The sequence below is a fragment of the Pagrus major genome, chromosome 21 (assembly GCF_040436345.1).
Source record: "Pagrus major chromosome 21, Pma_NU_1.0".
In the NCBI taxonomy this organism is placed as follows: domain Eukaryota; kingdom Metazoa; phylum Chordata; class Actinopteri; order Spariformes; family Sparidae; genus Pagrus; species Pagrus major.
The window spans coordinates 18440492-18461694 of NC_133235.1; the positions used below are offsets into that span (position 1 = coordinate 18440492).

Sequence of the window (21203 nt, forward strand, 5' to 3'; positions counted from 1 at the left end):
CTGGTTCAATGCAGGCTATTCCAATTCCAATCAGTCCTCCAACTTCTGCAAAGTTGAAAAATAAGGAATCGATCTGAGGGAGTGAAACGAGGAAATGTCCCCTGGATTTATGGCCGAAATCACGGTGGGTTTTTTCTTTTTAACCTGGAAGAAATGGCCGTGTTTTTCCCTTCAGTCACGACTCATCCTCTACCTCTCATCCTGCATGAATGTTGGGGCACAAATGAAATGAATGACTATTTCTAACCCGCGCAGGATTCGTAGTTGAAAGGTGTGTTGCTCAACGTCAGGCAGATTAGAGCAGTGAAAACAGACTATGTAGCTTTTAAAACTGAGGGCAGAAAGAGTATTGATGATGGTGATACAGCCTGAGAGACATGTTTCCAATAAATGTTCAGGAATAAATAAGGGATGGTGAATTCAGAGTGCACAGCACAGATAACTGACATGAGCGTGGCATGGTAAGGGTGATGGAGAAATGTAAAATCTGGGTGCTCATATTGCCTCAGTAATGAAATGTTCTTTTCTCTCTCACTCCAACACTTGCTGAAAAGGGAATTGCCATGACTACAAGGAGCTTTTGCCTCTTTTTACCGCTGCTGTGCTGCCCTCTTATGGTGACTAAACAAACTGCCACAAACTGTCACAAACACTCACATGACACCCCATTAGAGAGCTGACTTTTTCCACTTCGAGTAGCCTTCAGTCCGTGTCGAGGTTTGCTGAACGTATGTTTCGGTTTAACAGGTTAAATTATGTGTAAAAATCAGAAAGTGAGAGGAAATTAACCAAAGGAAATAAAGGAAATTGTTAGTAAAGTCATTAAAGGACCACATGGGTGAAGATATTCATAAGATGTCAAGTTTACCTGACTAAAAAATCAAATCCCTGCAGACATCATCCACTTACATAACCTGATTTCCAGCATCTCTCGGTGCTCACTGCCTGGTGAAAGAGTGTAGTCTTATTTTGGGAAGGGCTATCTCTGGTCTGACAGCAGCTCAGACACAGAGCTTGTTCAATGGTAAAAGGTTATTTTGGGGAATAGAAGGGAGTGTGTGTCCACAAGTGTGTTTATCCATCTCTTCTGAATCATTACTTTACATGCTCTCCCTGTCTTTGTTCAACTGTCATCTCCCTTGGTTACGTCCCTCTCCCTCTCTGTTTTTCTTTCATTTTTTTGTGTTAACTGACAGCATCTGTCTCATCAGGAAATCAAAGTCATACAGTATTGCCTGTGGCAGCACCCTGGGAAACTGGAGGGGGGGGGTTGCTTCAGGCCGTCTCACTAAAAAATAATTTTCGCAGCACCACTGTGTGCGTGGAAACTCTCCTTCCTTCTCACACTTTCACACTGACAATGAATTCCTGCCTCGAGTGCTGTGAATTGAAGCTCTTGTGCAGCTAATGTGCTACTTTCTGTCTCCCCTCCACATTAAGATACTGCTCAGTTTGGCTTGAAACAATAGGGTTTGCTCAGCAGAAAAAAGAACAGACTGCACACTATGTATTCCCCCTATATCCCCATTCACTAACAAGGCAGACAGAATGTAAATGACTGCTGTTATCCCAGGCTATGAATATCATCAACACAGAGCTCTTTCAACACTGGAGGTTGCGTTCAGGAGACTTGATCCTGTTATGTTCATCAGTGAGGTGTGAATTTTTGGCTATTGGCAGACAAAGAACTCATCAGCCTGCATCATCAAATGCATAACTTAATTAAAGGACGTTATCACAGACAAAAGCACCTTTTTTTAAAGGGCTGTGGAGAGTTGTTTCCTCATCTGAATGTTTTTGGGGGGAGGGTGTGGGCCCTGAACGTCATTCCAAGGGAGTTGCAGTGAATCTGGACTTCCCCAAACTCAAAAGTTGTTGGAGTTGGACCAGTCACTGCTGGGGCAATGTGACTTTGGTGCGCTTGGTAATAACAGAGCAGCCCTCTCTTTTTTTTCTATGTTAGGACTATTTATTTTAAGGCGTCTGTCAAGTATGAATTACAGGAATGGAGAGATGGACTGGCGGTGGACAGTTTTCGCACTGTTTCTGAACTTTCAGTTCACTTACGGGTCTCCCTCATCTTATGACTTGTTCCAGGGGTCTCCATACACCGGAGTGGTGCACAGACACAGAAATAGGTAAGAAATGTGTTTTTCTACGTGTGTGGGGAACAGTGTAAACTTCTGAGAGTCATAATAACCACTTCGACCGGCGTTGCTTTCACCCAGCTTCTCCTGAAAGTTCATGCGGGGCGCTTTTGTTGCGCAGTTGCCAATAAAAACGCGATGACGCCCAAACTTCTCATTGATCGGAATGACCTCAGATCGGTGCAGATTTATCCTCTTATGGTCATTTGTAGCCTGTTAACGTTCACTGTGCTTTTATCAGCCTGCGTCTAAATGTGGCTCTGGTGTGCCAGTGTTGCCAAACGCGATAAGATCCAGATAAACGCTGGAATGCCAGTGATTAGTCCAATATCTCATCTGCAAGAGACCATTAGTGCATTTGCAACTGATAAACTAAAATAGCCAAACGGGGGGAAAAAAGGAAAAAATAAAAGTGAAGAAAAGCCTCACTGAAATGACGCAACCTGTATGGAAACCTCAGTAAAGCTTAACGACCTGATTCTGATGTTTTTTATTACCCGAATCATTAAAACGCTCCATAACTAATCCAAAGCTATTCGCACAGTTTTCCATTAAGATGTTTGTCACAGTTCCTGGTATGCTGAAGCTCTTGTTTATCCCTGCCTCTCTCCTCAGGAACTGGTGTGCCTATGTGGTGCGCAGGAACGTGAGCTGCGCCGTGCAGGGGAGTGTGGAGAGCTTCCAGGAGCCCGTAGTGGCCCCCTGCCCAGCCTACCAGCCCGACTGCCAGCAACAAGTGACGTGAGCATCCGGGGGAGCGAGGGGGAAGGGGTTGAGGGCGCATCATGTTTAGATGTATGAGATAGACTGCAGTCCAGGTACAAAGTGTTTCTCTGAGAGAGAGCAAGACAGACCTGGAGGCAGAAATATCCACCGTGGCTGAAGAAACTCCACTGGCAGAACCAAAAGCACAGAATTTTCTAGCAAGTTAAAAAAGCCCACTGAAAAGGGCAAGCAGTCAAACAGGAAATAGTTTAAATCTAATGAGGATTAGAGCTCTCCCTATAGCAGCAAGACAAACAAATGGTAACTTACCTGAAATGACTATCAAAGCAACAAGCGAGGGCAAATAACCGGCAGCGATCAGTGATCACCCAGTCCATTAATCAATATATTGACTGAAAGAAAAATAATTGCCAGCTGTTTTGATAGTCGATTAATCGTTTCAGTCATTTTTCAAGCAAAATTCTCAAACATTTGCAGGTCCAGCTTCTTAAAGGGGCACTATGTAGTTTTGGAGAAGAAATTTAATACTCAGAATTCAAATATTTACAATATCAACAAGGTAATAATACAAACTCAGAAATATTTATTTTTTCCATAACTGATAAACAAGCTGTTCTCAGAGGAAAATAAGGTCCCCAGAACACTGTCGAAGCTAGAAAGGTGGCAGGGTCCACCACATATTAGTTTGTTTATTCAGTTTATTCAGTCATGACATCAAAGAGAGATGTTTATTTAGTTTGTTTAGGCATAAAAAGAAAATCTGTCAATGAAGATCTTTCTCTTCTGATTAAATGTTCTTCCCCAAATCTACATAGTGCACCTTTAAGTGGCAGGATTTGCAGGATTTCTGGTAATAAATGAAGAGTCTTTGGGTTTTGGAGTGTTGGTTCAACAAAATTTGCATTCTGAAGACGTCATGTTGGGCTCTGGGAAATTATAATGAGCATTTTTCGCATTTGTTTGACATACCTGCGCTACCAATAAATAAGTTATATGGCAACAGGCAGCATGTTATGTAAAAATAGACCATCATTGACTTCACATCCATGTTAAAAGGCAAACTAATTGTGCACCTTCATGAGTGTTTTTAAAAAGGACATCTTTTTTAAATCGTTGTCCAAAGCCACATTAAAAGTTATCTTATTCAAGTTGTATTCAGGAGCTGAACATTTGTGATCAGTGCATAAGATTATTTATCAGAGTCAAAAATACATTTAAAAATCATCCAGATATTTAGGTTACAGTAGAAACATTTGTGTATTATAGAACTGGCTAAACATGATCTCGATCCCTCCTTACTGATCTAATAACAAATTCTGTAATACATAATTTGATTTACGTCCATGTCAATACACAAAACTCTTAAGATCAATAAAGCAATTTGCTCCTCAAGTGGAGTCTCCTGTAGTGATTGATTGTTTGTAAATGGGAGTATCTTCCCCAGTAATTCCCGAGAAACAGCGGCCATTAATTCTGTACTGGAAGCTGTGTTGCAATTTAATATATTTTCCTTTGTGAGTCATTATTTTTGTTTTGAAACAACACAAGCTATCTGTGGTTTAGCTTTGTGATGCACTCACACAAACACATGCAGAAGAGCCACTGTGTTGTGGAAAATATTCCTGGAAACAGATAATTCTTATGTCAGAGGCAGACATTTCCAAGTTTTTTGCATAAGGCAAAAAAGAGCTGGCAGTGAGGATAGACACCTCGGGTTTTTCCATTTCTAAGTTATGACATACAGTATCGGTTTCATATTATCTCATGTGAGGATGAGATTTCAGCACTCATAGTTGATTACAGCCATAACGTTAAGTTTTATTTTTCAGTTTCCTTTTGTCTTTTTGTCATGCTAGTGTTATCAATGAGGGTGACAGACAGGAAATGTGCAAAGATGAGTGTTTCAGTCATCAGCTTTCCAGATGTTCTGCGTGACATGACCCCTGTCTTCAGGGAAGTGATGTCATCTATTGTTTCTATGGGAGTTGTTTGTCTTGGCCAGAAAGTGGAAAATTTCATGTGATAGGGAGCAGTAGAGAAGTTCAAAAAGTGTCCAATAAAACAGGCGTTTTGGTGATCGCGGGAGTCAACAGCTCCCAATAAAAACATATATCCCTGGAACAGTTTTGTCTTTTGGGAACAGCAGAGAAGCTGTAGCAAAGATGAAGATGTGAATAACACTTTACACAAAAGCTCAGTGTTTCCAGTTTTATATTAACATTTCTCTGAGATTTGGAAAATGTATTGATTTCTCTGTCTGGTTTTACAGATACCAAAATCGATTTCGACCCACATACAAGATTGCCTTCAAGACAGTCACGGAGTTAGAGTGGAGATGCTGTCCTGGTTACCAAGGTCCAGACTGTAAAGATTTAAAACCACCCCCAGACCGACAAACAGTTCAGGGAATACAGCCATACCTCCCACCTAATCCTGGACATACAACCAGACACACACAGAGTAAGACACCATTTTCTGTACCACTGAAAAAGTAATTCAAACAAGCTTTGTGTCATTCTTCCTAAAGAGGAGCATTTATTCATAAAAATCTAAACAGTTATTCTCTGATCGTAGGACCAGAGCGGAGAGAGACAGGGCACCATGAGATGAGGCACGGTGGGACAGATAAGGTGCATCTTCTGGAAGGTGAAGTTCAGCGACTGTCTCAAACAGTCCTGGATCTTCAGTCAGCTTTGACAGGGTTAACCGACAACCTCCGCACAGACCTGCAGGAAGACACAAAGAAGATGCTGGCGACACTTCTCAACAACATACGTCCACCAGACAGTGCCACAGCCGCAGGCACAGAGGAGAGCCCGGCAGTGCTCGATGGTCATCAGGCTACTAGAGGTGGGCTTGCTGGAGACAAGGCTATAGAAAAAATAGAGGCCCGGTTGGATGATATCAACAATGCGCTGAAAAGCAAGGATGAAGCTTTGGAAGACCTAAGAGGAACCATGACAAGTCATGAGGGGCAGATCCGTGTCCTGATGGATGCCTCTCAATCCCAGACTCCAGCCATAGTGGAGTTTGATGCTATACAAACCTACATTGATGGAAAATTTGAAAAGCTTAAGAAGGAGCTAGACCAGAATGTGGAGGAACACATGACCAAGTCACAAAACTCATGCAATGACAAGATCGAGACCTTGCAGAAGAACTGTGAAGACAACAGTGACCAAGGTTTGGTCAGCCTGACCAAGCTGGTTGAAACCAAGGAGGCCGATCTGAGAAAGGAGATTAGGGCACTACGTCTGGATATGGCTGCTGCCGATGGACCTGTACGAACTCAGAGGCAGACAGATCTATCCAAACCAGAGGAGGATCATAGTGACCACAAAGACCTCTGGCGAGAGATTGACCGCATTGCAGAGGCTCACCGCATCCTGAATGTCCGCATTGACAATGAGCTGGCGCACCTCAGCTCAGCACCTCAGGAAGACAATGATTTCAGTCTACTGGTTGAAGAGCTGGAGGCACGAATTAACATCACGGAGCAAAATGCAGAGACTCACTGTTTCTATATTGAAGAGAAGCTGACCCGTACAATTGCAGAGGAAGTGGCAGCACTGCGGCAGCTGCTGGAGGAGCGCCTGAACAACATGGAGGACCAGTTTACGAACATGCTGGTGGAAATGAGCAACAACTCCTTCCCTGGGATGTTTGGTGACTCCATGGATGCCATCCAGGGAGAAGTCAACAACGTTAAGTTCCTCATGCAAGGTTTGGATGATAAGGTCAACACTTTAGAAGAGTTGTGCTCTACAGGATGTTCAGGCTCAGGAATTTCTGTAGGTGCAGTGGGTTCATCACAACCACCAAACAATCTAGAAAACATTTTGAAGGACCTGAGTCGGTATAGGAATGACTTGGATGTTCTTCACACTGATGTGAGTACCAACAAACACAAACTCAAGCAACTGGAAGACCTTGTTCAAAGGCAAACAGTCACAAATGAGAGACGTGTTCAGACGATGGATGACTTCCAGAAGGGATTGATTAATCTCCAAGATAATGTGCTTGGTCTGGCTAGTGGTGTCACCACTTTAAGTGATTCCTTGAAAAAATATGACCAGGATTTGTACAGAATGAACTTGACATGCTGCCATGCAGGGCAAAGTGGCACTGGGAATCCATCACGGGACAACTGGGCATCAGTCATTGCTGTACCCAATAGTCAGGCAGATGACACCAGACGTCAAGTGGACGAGCTGAAGCACAAGCTTGATACGCTCAGTCAACAGGTGTCATCTGAGCTGAGTCAATGTAGACAGAACACACAGGGTGTCTCTGATGGCATTTCTGTTGTTGATGGACGTGTGACCAGACTTGAAAAGGTGTGTGGAAGGTTAGATGGAATTTCCGCCAACATCAAAGAGCTAAAAGATGGGATGGAGAGACATGTGGGTGGCCTGCGGGACTGTATGTACCGGATGAACGTCACCTGTGGAAATCACGGGGCAGAAATCGTTGCACTGCAGAATTCCTTGCAGAGGTTCCAGGGACAGCTGACTGAGATGGCCAAACATGTTATGAAAGACGTCACTGCCAAAGAGCCAGGTGAGTTGGTGGTTTGGGGATAGGTTGATGATACTGTTGTGGTAGTGTCTTGAGATGATGATGATAGGATCTATCAAAGGGCCTGTTTGGCTCTCTTTGACAACAACCAAGCCATTGTGGGGTCACATTAATCCATGTTTATTCCCTGAATTTGGAGCCAATATTTAGAAGATTTGTAACTTCAGAACTTTAGTCAGCCAACACACATTAAATGGATTACCATATGAATCTTGAACATGACAGTATTGGTATTTGGCTGTTATGCTTGGACTTTATCACTCCCCAAAATGAAGCAGCAGACTCAACGTAGCAAGGAGTAGGGAGTGACGATAATAACTTCCAATCTAGGGGACCAGCACGTTACTAATTAACACATAATATCTTAGAGGCCGATCACATAGAGCCACATCGCTAGAAATGTGGCGACAGCAAAAACATTGTTGAGTGGGTGCTCCTCTCCTGCGCCATGTGTCACATTTTTCTTGCATTTGTTTTAAGTTGAAATAACAAAAAAAAATTTATAATTTTCAGCGTAAAGTTCAGAGTCACACCACATTTCCCATTAAATGTATATGATGCAGGTGTACCATACTGATTTGTCCAAAACAGGCTTATAGCAAACAAGTCCCTGTGTGATCAGGGTGACAATCTGTATGCTTTGGGTTTAATAAGAAACAGAGTGTATAAGCATCAAGTTGTTGTGTTACAGGCGATTGTGTGCTGGATTTGGTACCTTTAGACGAAGCCAGGCTAGCTATTTCCCCTCTTTCCCAGTATTTATATAAAGCCAAAACTGGCTGTAGCTTCATACTGAATCTCATGCAAGTGTCAGCACAAAAGCAGTAAGCATATTTCTCAAAATGTCAAAAAGATATAATGTAGTAATTTAGCGTAGATTATGACACAATTTTACCACTAACAAGTCCATGGAATCCCACAAAACACTGCAGTGAGCCAGAAGAACACGCACTCCTTTGCAGCTTCCTCTATAACATCTAACATATGAGTTTATCAAGTTCGATTAACATCTGTGTAAACACAAACCTTTCCTGAAGATAATCCTCCATATAATGCATTCTGCTTGTTTGGCTTACATGGAGGCTTGGAGGGCAGGATCAGATCCCATGAATGGCCACAGGGTATTTCCCGGAGAGGGAGGACACAAGTTCACAGGGCCTCCCGTGCTCGCCTTGAGTATGTCATTCAATATGTCCCTGCACCGAGGCAGAGGCCCACATTGGAAGCTTCCTTTGACTTAGCTTCATGTTGTCCTAAGAATTCCCCAGTCTTTATATAAGGAATTGGATAGGTTAAAAGAATCTTAAATTCTCTTAACTACTCCGATGATTTACTCTCACTGTTTTGTGCCTCATTGCTCCCTTATGTAAACGTCAGAACACCCGAGTAGACTATTCCATTTTTCCAACTCCCTTTATGAACATGTTGACTTGTGAGGTCTTCTTTCTTGCACCATGACATAGCCTTTTTTACTCATACCACAGAACTGCAGGCCTCAATCACACTTCCCGGTCTCTCAGTGCACACATACAGCTCCCTCCCTTCCTTTCTCCTTTACACATGTACACATACCAACCTCCAGAGATTCCGGTAGGGTGACCTCAGCCTGATGTGTGGAGTCTGGTCCTCATTAAGGGCCCTGACTCACTGCTGGAGCCAGTCTTGATGGAGAGGGGAGAAGCAGAGCTCCACACCCAGGACCAGATGCTTCGACTACCCTCAGCTGTGATGTCATGACTGGGGCCCCATCACTGGTGCCTCCCTTTCTTAAACCATCGTCCAAAACAATGGTCTGATAGGGACCTGAAGAGAAAAGGAGGGCGGACAGATTAATGGTTGAGGTGTAGGGAGACGAAGAGCATGAAGACATCTTGTATTCCATTTCACTCATTGCCAAATATGGTCTGTTACTTCCAATCTGTGATATTTGATTTCATTACTGTGCCTGTAACATTATACGGCACCTTTGCCCAGGATTAAATCAGACAGAACTGTGCGTCCTGCTGCAGGATTGGTTTTCAGGATTGGTTTTTGACTTTGTGACAACTTCCAGCGTATGAGTGAGCATATTTACAGGAAAAGATTGACATTTTTGGAAATATGCTTATTCGCTTTCAGTCTGAGAGTAAAAAGAGAGGACTGACACCACTCATATGTCTGTATGCTGCTAGTAGCAGCAGCCAGTTAATTTATCTTAGCATAAAAGTGAGAGCTAGCCTGGCTATGTCCAATGATAAACAAAATCTGCCTACCAGCACCTCCAGAGCTTTCTATTAAACACGTTATATCTTGTTTGTTTAATCTGTATGAAAACTGTAAAAACGTCAATTTATCATCATAAGAAAATCCAGCAACTTGTCTGCCACATAACCTCCCCGCAAATTGCCATTTTAATACTTTGGTTTTTGTACACACTTGTAGTGCATGTGCAAGCTTGTGTGCCATTTTGGACAGCTAGGTATGGAAACACCACTTGGACAGAACACACAGGACTGCTGTAGAAACAGTTAAACAATTAGATAGATAGATAGATAGATAGATAGATAGATAGATAGATAGATAGATAGATAGATAGATAGATAGATAGATAGATAGATAGATGGATAGATAGATAGTTTATTTCGAACATGTAAAAAACAAAATTATCATGTACAAAGTAAACAAAAACTGAAAACTATAAATTCTGTTTACATATCCGAAAAAGAGTGGGAGGAAGTATAAACTTATTTTATTCCACCCCTTTTTAATAAATAATACCACTGAAATACTTTGACTTCTATCAATATAATAATAATAACAATAATAATAACTTCCATTTGTCATTTTTCAATTTCCTTTGTTCTATATCTAACAAAACATAAATGTATTACAAAAATATTTATCCTAATAAAATATAATTTATAATATATTATTCTTTATATTTATAATATATAATGTACACACAATTAAACAATTTGTTTAAGGATAAGTTATTTACACCCTTTTTTTTTAAGATAAAATCTTCACTGTAGCTGCTAATGGCTAAAAGTGTTAGGCTCCAGAGATGTTTTGTGGACTATGAAACTTCACCTGACTTTCCAACGACATGGGGTTGAGTAAATAACAGCTAAATTTTCATTTTTGGGTGAATTTATCCTTTAACTTTAGTTATGATTATGGGTTATGGTGGTGTGTGGCTGCCTGTCGTAGCACAGTGCTTTTTGACAATATTGTTCTTGAAACTTACTGCATTTTTTGCATGTGGTTTGTCCAAGTGATGTTGCCGTACCTCGCTGTCCAAGATGGCAGACGTGCTCATGAATGTGCTACTCTGATCGGACAGCTACTCGCATTGGGTAATGACAGGACTGAACAGAGCCGTGCTAGCTGTTTCCTCATGTTTACAGTCTTAGCTAACTTAGCAGGCTGCTGGTGGTGGCTTCATATTTAATGTACAAACATAAGAGTGGTTTCAATCTTCTTATCTCACTCTTGGCAAGAAAGTGAATGAGTGTCTCTCTCAAAATGTTAATCATTTCCTTTAAGGGAAAATACCATCATATCCTCTCACTTTGTCCTTATGATCTGTATCCTGAATCCCACAAGAGAGGGAGTTGGTCTGTGTGGCTGAGGTAGCAGGAAGATATAATGTTTTTCCCAAGTTTGGCAAAGAGAGAAATAGTCTAAATAGAAATAAAAACAATCCATGAAAAATCCCAGCTCTGTGGGTGTGGTAGTGTTGGTGGTGGTTGAGAAACTACTGAAATGTTTCCTCTCTGTTTGAGCTCATATTCTCCACTCAGTCATATGAGGACCCCGAGGAGGCTGCGAACAGATGAGGCGTTGTAATAACGCAACTGAAAGATTAACTGGAATAGCTTTGCCGTTACTTAATGTGACTGGAATTGTGTGACTTCAGTTGCATAAATGTTGGCACTGCTTTGCCCCCAAAACAGCTGCTGCAGCAGAGGCCTGCCGCTACAGCTTGCATGTGTTTGTTTCTGGCTGTTTTCTTTACGATAGGAGAGTTGCGGTTGAGCAGCAGTCACTGTGTTGCATCATTTAAAAGTATGACGTTGATGTGTCAAAGCCATTTTGAAATTAGGCGAGACTTAGACGTTATTAGGAAATGTAGAAATATGGAAAATGCTTCTGTTTTTAAAGAGCTTGAGCATGCTGTTCCTCATTCAGGCGGTGACTAATCAACCTTCTTGTGCTAAATTTTTCTTATTCAATTCTCAAGCTGTTTTTTTTCCACTCCCTCTGGTTTTTGGAGTTGATCCCAGTCTGGCTCAAATCACTTCCCTGTCGTTTCGTTCTCTCTCCCTTATCTCTGAATTTCTCTCCCTTCACTCCCTCGTCGCTCTCTCCTTCTGTCCAGTTTTTTTCTACCGATTTGTCCTTCCAAGAATGCCAGAGGACTTCTTTTTCTCATCTCCCTCCCCCCTGTCCTGTAAGTGTCTATTGACAGGCGAGGCCTCCAAAAAAAAAAAAAAAAAGCGGTTGCATTAACACCGGGGTAAAATAAAGTCTTTGATTTCATGGATCAATGCTCTGCAATTGATCATTCTGACTTTATATTGGAGAGACAGGCACTAAGATTAACTGTCTACCGTGATGAGGGAATGCAAGAAAAAACAAGATATCAAAGGCTTTTTTGAAGTCAAAGGGTGTCTGTTGAGAAAGAATGGAAAATTGTACTCGACACTGCCACAGACACACACTGTATATATATAGTGAGCGGCATGAATTTTGAGGGGGCGCTTTGACTGCAGCAGCTTCCCCAGAGAGATTTCTGTAGCTACGAGGTGAGGTGTTTCCATCTCTGACCAGGGCAGCCCATCTGGAAGTCTTCAGAGGAGAATGGCCCCAGATACACAATGGGAGTCCCTGAGGTCTGCCACACTGCACAATTCGAACCTCCCATCATTAATATCACTGGAGGAAAATGGGGTGGAGGGTGAAATTGTGTCCATGTGCAAAGCAAGAAGAAGAAAAATGTATGTGAGAGTGTGAGCGATGCATTAAATTGTACGTGCGTGTAACCACCACACCCCGCTCCGCGCCCCTTGACACCATTTTCCATTGCATGATCAGCTTGTCTGCTGCAATATTCCTTGATATTTCAGACACTTTTGAACACTCACGCTCTGTCACCCCAATGTGTGACTAAAGCCTCCCTCCCTCTGCAGTGTCTCAATCTGCTTCTAAACAGTAACATCTGGTTTTGGTGATGCTCATGGTTGCACCAGCATTTATGTGCGCCATTCTCTGTTTCTCTCTCTTTTTTTTTTTTTTTGCTTTGCGACTTTGCGGTTGCCCCCTTAGTGAGACACAGGCTGAGAGCTCATGGGAAATATGCACTCAGGCAACCGGCGTCCTGAAGGAGGCATAGGAAGGAAATGAAGAAGAGATTTGTGATTATCTCAGTACAACATGATTGCTGGGTTTAATTTGTTTTTAATTATACATGTGGTTTCTGAGTAGACTTGTGGTATCACTTACAGTAAGAAGGAAGAATTGGGTTGATGTTTGATCATGTTTTATCTGAGCAGAACAGAGTGGTTGATAACGTTGATAATCCAGAGTAAAAAACAGACTCTTGTGTAATACGATTGCTTCAGGTACTTTTGGACTGACCGCTTTGCCTCAGTGCAAGAGTCAAGTTCTGTTGAAGTAACAGTTAACGTTTGATTTATTGTCATATTGTTGGCTGTGGCAGAACCTACATTACACACATTAAAGTTTATTGTTTTACTTGTTTACTTATTTTACTTCAAGATGCTGAAAAGTCATTTAATGGTATCCTGTGGATTTGAGCGTGAAATGAATTATGTCAGAGCTTCCAACTGCATTTTATGAGAGACAGGTCTTCAAGCTACAGAAAAAGCTACTAAGTGGATGTTGATTTCACATCAGTTTGTCAGAGTACCCTGTAGATTTTACCATTATGAAACCCGAAAATGTGTATTTTTAGTGTTACTCAGTAAAAAGTGTGGGACATTATCCTTGAGGGCCAACAAAGGTGTTAAAAGCATTTCTCTCTCCAAGCCATTTTTATTTTACTATTTCTGCATCTGCATTGATTACAAACACATTGCGTTAACTCTGAAAGCAATCTCAAACCAATTAAAGTCACTGTGCAATTGTGTTCAGTGCTAGCAGAACATGAGGTTCAAACAAAATGGAGACCTGTTCATCAAATGCTAATCACCTCCGCCAAGGTATGTGTTCGTTGCTTGGTTGGTTTGTCAGCAGGTTTACACAAAAACTGCTGAACATATTTCCATGAAACTTGGATGGAGGATGGGTCTCAGCCCAGAATAGACCCCATTAGGTTTTGGTGCTGATCCAGATAAAAGAGACGGATTCAGGAAATTTTTTTCTCACTTTCTTTGACATTGTGAGATCGACATTTTTCATTAATTTCTCAAGGAATAAGAGTGAGTACAAACAGAGACTGTTGGGCCTTTGCGGAGGTATGCACTCTACTGAGTGCCACTGCAGTTAGCAATGTTAGCATACTAACATACTAAACTAAAATGTTGAACGTGGTACATATGACATTGACATCTTCATTGCGAGCTTGGTGCCATGCTGTTGTTAGCATTTAGCTCAAAGCCCCGCTGAATGCAGCCTATCAGAGCTGCTACCATGGACTCAGGTCATTTGCGTGTCAGTTCATGCAAAACACTGAAAAAGCACCTGCATCAGCTGTTCAGCTATCAGCTGTTTTGTTCATGCTTCAGCATCCAGGCCTATTGTGACCACAGCTGGTCATTCATACAGATGTACAAAGTGGACTTCACAGGCTAAGCTAAGTTTACACTTCACGTTATCAAAATTCTGTATTTAGAAGATTGTTTATTCTCTCTGCAGAATCTCTGTTGTTTGTGCCTTGAGAGCTTCCTCAAAGAGCAAAGCCTTTTCCGCCAAATCTAACTGTATAATCATTTGACATAAGTGGTCATTTCCTTGATGTAAGTGTCTTTAGCTCAAGGACATTACTGTAATCCGGTTACATGGACTCCAGTTATGCCCAACCTCGCCCACAAGGTTTAAACAAGCCTGCAGATACAGATACAGGAAGCATCGCAGAAGTCATTTAACGTAGAAACCTCCTCACTGAATCTTGAATACGACATTACACAATCTGTCTGACACCTGGTTGTGCGAGAAGGGGCTGACACAAAGCCGGTACTGTAATTATTTTGGTTATGTGTCCCCAGGACACTCTCACAGCATCTCTACGCTCAGGTCCAGGTGATGTCTGTGCCCTCAGGGGGTCTGGCAGGCAGCCAACTGGTTTCCGTTCAGATGGTTCTCGTTGACTAAATCTCAGACGACCGCCCACTCTGCTTTTATGAAGGGTAATAATGGTACCGGTTTTAAAAAAAAGCTCAGAGGTGCAGTGAATGCCAGGTCTAATTTGGCCTGTCATCAGAATATAAGTCGTAAAAGGCGAATTCACAAGAGAAAGGAGGGATGTGGACTGAATTTGAGAGAGGAAGTAAAAAATAAAGCAAATTGGAGGCTTATACGATTGCAGTTACAGGATTTTCCGTAACTTTGAATTGGATTATAAGAGCTGTTATGACCAGAAGCTTTTTATGACGGCAACGCCTATCATACAGAAAGCAAGCCATAAATTGATGTATGTCTCTTTCTTTTGCTGTCTAAGGAATGACCTTGAGACCAGAGAGGCCTGCTCCTCCGCCAGATTCCACTCCTACCAGAAACAGAATCCAACAAATCCACATCCCTCTCATCATCCCACCGCCGCCGTCCAGCCCCAGACAGCCGTACAGTCCAAGCCAACCAGTGCAGCCCAACACGCACACGATCAAGATCAATACGCCAAGGCAGCCGTCCAACCCCCAGCAGCCAGGCCAGTCCGGCCTTCCCCTGGTTCCCGTCAGGCCGGTGGTGGAGACGGGCGAGGCAGGACCTCCAGGGTACATGCGCAGGGTGACAGTGCGGAGAGGGTCGGAGGACTCGTCGAGCATGCCTGTTAAAGGGTTTGCTGGAGCACCAGGTGAGTAGCACTAATGGCCATGATGACCTTTGATGTTCCAACCCATCTTCACTCTGCAGCTTGAAATGCCCTTATTAGTTTTTCATAACTGATATAAATCTGTTATTTCACTATGAATCTGAACTAAGTCTGATTTAAGTTTCCCTCAAGACCACGTTCTTATGGCACAAAACCTGATTTTGTAACACTTTGAATTATGGGCTGGATGATATGGCCTGATGTGATACTTTTAGACTATATGTTACACATAATCTATATCTCGATGTCTCGAATCTAATCAAACAGACTGGGCAGCTCCATATTTTTGACCAGATTCCTCAATATTGATACTGCAACGACATTGTAAGGAAGTCTATTGGTACAATTTGTAAGATATGGCGAGAATTTAAGTTAAAAACATTCAAAGATGTACTTATAACCATGATATTTTAAAAAGGAAATATTGATATCATGTCAATAAATCACGTGATAATATCGTTTAACAAAACAAACTCACAAAATGTCAAGAAAGGAGATCTTTTTACACTAAATTCGCACTAAACTCAAGTTTATCAAGCTAAGTTGAGCTTGATTGCCTTTTAAATCATTGTTAAAACACACACTTCATTCAAACTCGACGTTAACTAAATAAAACACGCCAAAACAGTCTTGATTTGTCTTTCCACAATCACCTCTGGTTTGGTTGAAGTAGATCCTCAGTTCACTGAGTAAGGTGTGAAAATATTCGTTCTGCCCACTGCTGATGCCCGACTCTCCCCTGCTCCTCTGCCACTTCACCTCTCTCCTGTCTTATGATACGTTGACTTTTGTCATGCACACACCTGAAGGGAGGAACAGCTCGCCACATTATTCTTTACAGAAGGTCGTTGAATAGGCCACAATGAAGTATTACCCTCTAACTGTCTGTAATCTGATAAAGATCACTCTCGAACATCTGTTTTGATTGTCGGATGGAAACTGAAACTTCATTACGCCTCCCAAACATTTTAATCATCATTTAAAAAGACAGGCTAAGTATTTAATAGTTGTAGCAGCAGAGGAACACCCTCCTTCCCATGCTGAACTGAATGTTTTGTTCGCCAGCAACAGCAATGATTTACATTGCATTAATAAGCAAATGTTTTGTAATTATATCAGAATTTTTAATAACTGCTGCCATCACTAATCTCATTGCAATATTAATTGTCTTTTCCCCATTTCCTATTTCTTGTGACCCAGCAATAAAATTACTGTGCCCTGCAATTATTCAATATGTGCTAACTGATTCAGAAATACCTACAGTCCCTCTTAGACACAAAGCTGTAACCACCTTATTGTCTAAGCTCTTGTCCATTCCCCCTGTACTTAGTACATATATACTGCACTAGATAACTACAGGCTGTTAGTATAAAGCCTCAGATTTGTATGCAGAGTCTACTTATAACATCTATGAATGAGTAGGCTACTGAAACTGGAATCTGTCATCACTGCCACGACAAGCAGGAAGTTTTATGACACCGTGTCAGAAGTCTGGCACCATGGAGAGCGAGCGTGACCCAGCATGACCACATGTGTGACATAATATACTGCATGTTCTGCTTTTCAACAGTGCTGTCAGTTCATAGTTACATCAGATATACTCATCTGTCATCAGTGACAGAATCTGGAATTGGGCCTACGTGGAACCCATAACGGTTTAAAAGGTTTAAGCATACATGTACTCTGTATATAGTCGGAGAGACAGTCCTGGATTGAATAAACTGGTCTATATAAACGATGACCGGGTCAAACATCAAACGACAAAATAAAAGCTTTGGAAAAGAGATGACTCGCAGCTCTATGTGGTCCAGTGTAGATCAGAAATGTGCTGGTTAACACAGTACTACAAAGTTCTTCTTGAAAGATATAAAATGTAAGAAGTCTGCATCAAAATGTCTAAAAACGACTGCAACTTTGTAATATATTTTGTTGAGTTGTCTACTGACGTTGTCAGTATGAGAACACTGATGTGTTTTTTGAGAATTAAAGCAGGTAAACCTATTCCAGTAGTAACCAAAATTACAATTATGAGCCTGATAATGAGCATAATATGTCTTCTTTGAAACATTTTCTCATTTGTGAACATTTGTGCTTAAGTCAGCTCCCAAAACAGCCAGAATACTTAGCTCCCTAGCTCCCCCCCCCCCAGCAGTCAACATTATAGCACATAAACACCTGGCAACGGAGGTCACCTCCACGGATTGCTGCTGCAGTCAGGTTGATAATCGGGAGTGAAGATAAATCCACTTTTTAATCCCAACAATTAAAAAGCAATCTCTGAGCCCTCTTACCATTGTTAAATGGCTTTGGATCAAAGCAGAATCTGATGTGAATCCAGGTGTTTATTCCTCCAGAGGGTTTGGCTCTGCACCGATTCTTTCCAATAGACCCAGCCAGCTCTGAGCTCGCCCTGCTCCTCCCCACACAACACACACAACACTACGCAAACATAAGGCTTTGTTTAGGGATGTAACATTTCTGTCAGGTTTTCCATTTCTTTTCATGATTGAGGAGTAGGTTTTCACATCATCTTTTGGGTTTGTCTTATTTTTGTTGTCTGTTTTAACTTTATTTTGAACTCAAACAACACAAATATCTGCAGCTTTAAATACATTTCAATGCTCTAACAGAAACTGTAAACACCTGATGCTACTTACAGATCCCATTGTCCTGAAACAGCTAAATCAGAATCAAACAAATTAAAAAAAAGCCACTTTTAAAACCAAAATTATGCAGCCTAGATTATAACCTGTTGTTTTCTAATTTGTACCTTCTATGGGAAACTATCCCACAGTGTTTTGACATGATGTTCATATGGAAAAGCGAACAACTGCCTCTGGCAAGAGCCTTCACTGACCCTGGTCCTCAGATGATGATAAAACATGATGTGATTGTCATATGTTTCTTTTGCAGGCTATCCTCCTCTGCACCCTGTGTCTTTCAAGCCTCAATCAGCCCGCCGCCAAGGTATTGTAGCAGTTCATTGTCAGGTTACACTGCATGCATCTGCAGGCTTTGCCATTCTACTACACCAGTGTAAAAAATTGGAAAAGCTGTGAATAATTTGTAGCCCGAGAATGCGAGGGAGTGGGAACTGGATGTGTTTAGTTTAGGGAGATGTGGGCGGACTGTGGAAAGACTTTAGCTCGTCTGCAGGCACTTAGCAGAAAGTTTTACCCTGATACATTTGGTGGTGATTAGGAAAATGACTGAAGTAGATAATGGCCGTATCCAGTGAAACAAAGATCTATTTCACTGTTTTCATTATGATACTATTCATATACTATACTATATTTCACTGTGATGATACCTTATATGATTACACGGGACAAACAAATTTAATTTTTTGCTACTTACCAACGCAGAAAATCACACAAACACTCTTTAATTAACTGATTCATGACATTAGTTTCAAACTTACAACGAGAGACACGTATGAATGAAACATCTATAAATATAAAGGTGTCAACCCTTCAACTCACAGCTGATACAATACAACATTAACACTTTCTTTATTTCCGCCTTGTAGTTCCCATAGCAGCAAAGGTGCCCTGGAACCCGATGTATCAAGCTCCAGTTGTGTCACCAGGTAAAGAAACCCTCAGTTTTACTACACAATCAGCGTACATATGTCTTTTTAGCTACTGAATATGAAGTGAGAAGTGCACTGATACATTTGTATTTCACATTCCAGTTTCTGACGTCAACAGCGCCTTCGCAGATCCCTTCTCTTTCTCCGCTGGCCTCACGCAGCAGAGCCCCATCGGAGACTTTGGTGTTATCCACTTTAACAGAATTCTAGTCAATGATGGTGGACACTACAATCCCCATACAGGTACACAACAACAACAACAACAACGAGGATTTAATATTGGTTGTAATGTCACTATGATAATGTACATGGTCTTGTTGTCATTTGATGGCAGTCCTACAGTTGTACATAGCATCAATTTTATTCTTTTGTGTCTTAGTTTCTTTATTTTATCATCAGGGACCTGTTTTTTAAAAGTGTCTTAACTATGACCACGCAAGTTTTCACCCAGCTTGATTTGAATTGATCTCTTTTGCTCAAGTAAAGCCCACGCTGGTACTGCCGATACCAATACTATTTGCATACATTTTGTAGTTTTACGAATGCAAGGAGCTCATGTTGCGTGAACGTCAACAGACAAACTAAAGCCTAGACAGACATGACTCACTTTCCCGCGGTCACCAACTGTGATAAATGTTGCAGCAATAGCTACACACTCTCTTCGTACCTGGAGAATACCTGCCAATGCCAAAGGAATCATTGATTGAAGTGTGTAAAATATTGTCTTTTTAATACAAAATTCCCTCTTTGGGTTGCCTTCTTAAGATGTAGTAAAAGGATTGTGACAAAATTAAAAACACACATTTTTGAGTATCGCCACTTGATTTGACTAATTTGGACAGTTGAAGCCTCATATTCACTTCAAATAATCGATCAAATAAGGACCGTGGATTTTGTCTCGTCTTAGAGGAAGTTGCCTCTTATGGTCAATATGAACAGGAGGAATGGTTAAACAAAGCAAAACCTGTTGTCATTCCCTCATCTCTGCAGGGATCTTCACTGTTCCTGTGGACGGCCGATACCTGATTTCCGGGCTGTTGATGGCGAGGCAGGGTGACCGAGTAGAGGCCGTCCTCTCTGTGTCTAACCGCAGCGTTCAGAGGCTGCAGAGCTCAGCTGGGCCCGTGGCTGGTCAACACTGGGGCTCAGCTGGTGCTAACTGTGGCTGCGGAGGCTCGGTGTCCTTCAGCCTCATCCTGCCCCTGAGGAAAGGAGACCGCGTGGGCCTGGTGAGGACCGGGGGCCAGCTGGCCACCACAGAGGCCAGGGAGATCCTGTCCACCTACAGCGCCATCTTCCTGTACGCACCACAGGCCAAGAGATAGCTGGAGCTCAGCTGGGACCGGTTAGTTCCCAGATAGTTTGACTGGAGGAAATGTTGAAGAAACTATATTTTCACTGATTTGCTGTGATGCAGCTGTTTTACCACACAGTGCCACTGTGTGAAGATCCTCACTTATAAATTCAGTTAAGACGACATTACATTGTAATTTGTAAGCCATTTGCCAAATATACCTGAATACAAGAAGCAAGATTTGTTTCTAATATATTTGATTATAAAGATGCCTTTTTGTACCTATTGTGAATGTCTTGTGTATATAAGTGTTTATAAATTAACATTAAAAATGCATAAAATGTAATTATTTTAACAGAACCATCTATGATCAACATATTAGCAGAATATAATATTGTTGATAAGGCAATAAACAATGTTTGTATGTTCCATCATGTGTAATCTACACTGTAGAAAGAGAGATTGATTAATAAACACCGATGAACTTGTAACTGGTTATAAAACATGCTTATTTTAATACTGGTGCCTCTGTATGACCTACATAATCCTCATTCCATACCAACTCACCTACAGTAGGCCCTCCTAGTTCATATCATGGGTTTTCTTGAAAAACGTCATGTAAAAACTAATATTAAACAAAACAGAATATTATGTGGTGCTGTAGATGAAACTACCCAACAGCATATCAAGTAGCTAACCCTAATAAACTGAACCGTAAACATCTCCCGCAGTAAAATACAATAGTACACAATAGTAAAACACAGAAGATTTTACTTCACATCAGTACTTTTCATACAAACGTACATTTTGCTGATAATATTCACATACTAATGC

At 41.5% G+C, this 21203-nt stretch overlaps 1 protein-coding gene across 1 annotated transcript; it reads left to right on the top strand.

Annotated features, from left to right (window-relative positions):
• The first annotated feature begins 1894 nt into the window (after nt 1–1894).
• emilin2a (elastin microfibril interfacer 2a) lies at nt 1895–20860 on the top strand. Its single transcript, XM_073491842.1, has 9 exons — nt 1895–2138; nt 2763–2888; nt 5143–5333; nt 5448–7433; nt 15112–15465; nt 18397–18450; nt 19013–19072; nt 19178–19318; nt 20066–20860. The coding sequence occupies exons 1-9, from the start codon at nt 1957–1959 to the stop codon at nt 20398–20400; spliced, it is 3429 nt and encodes a 1142-aa protein (XP_073347943.1). The 5' UTR covers nt 1895–1956; the 3' UTR covers nt 20401–20860.
• Nucleotides 20861–21203: the final 343 nt, after the last annotated feature.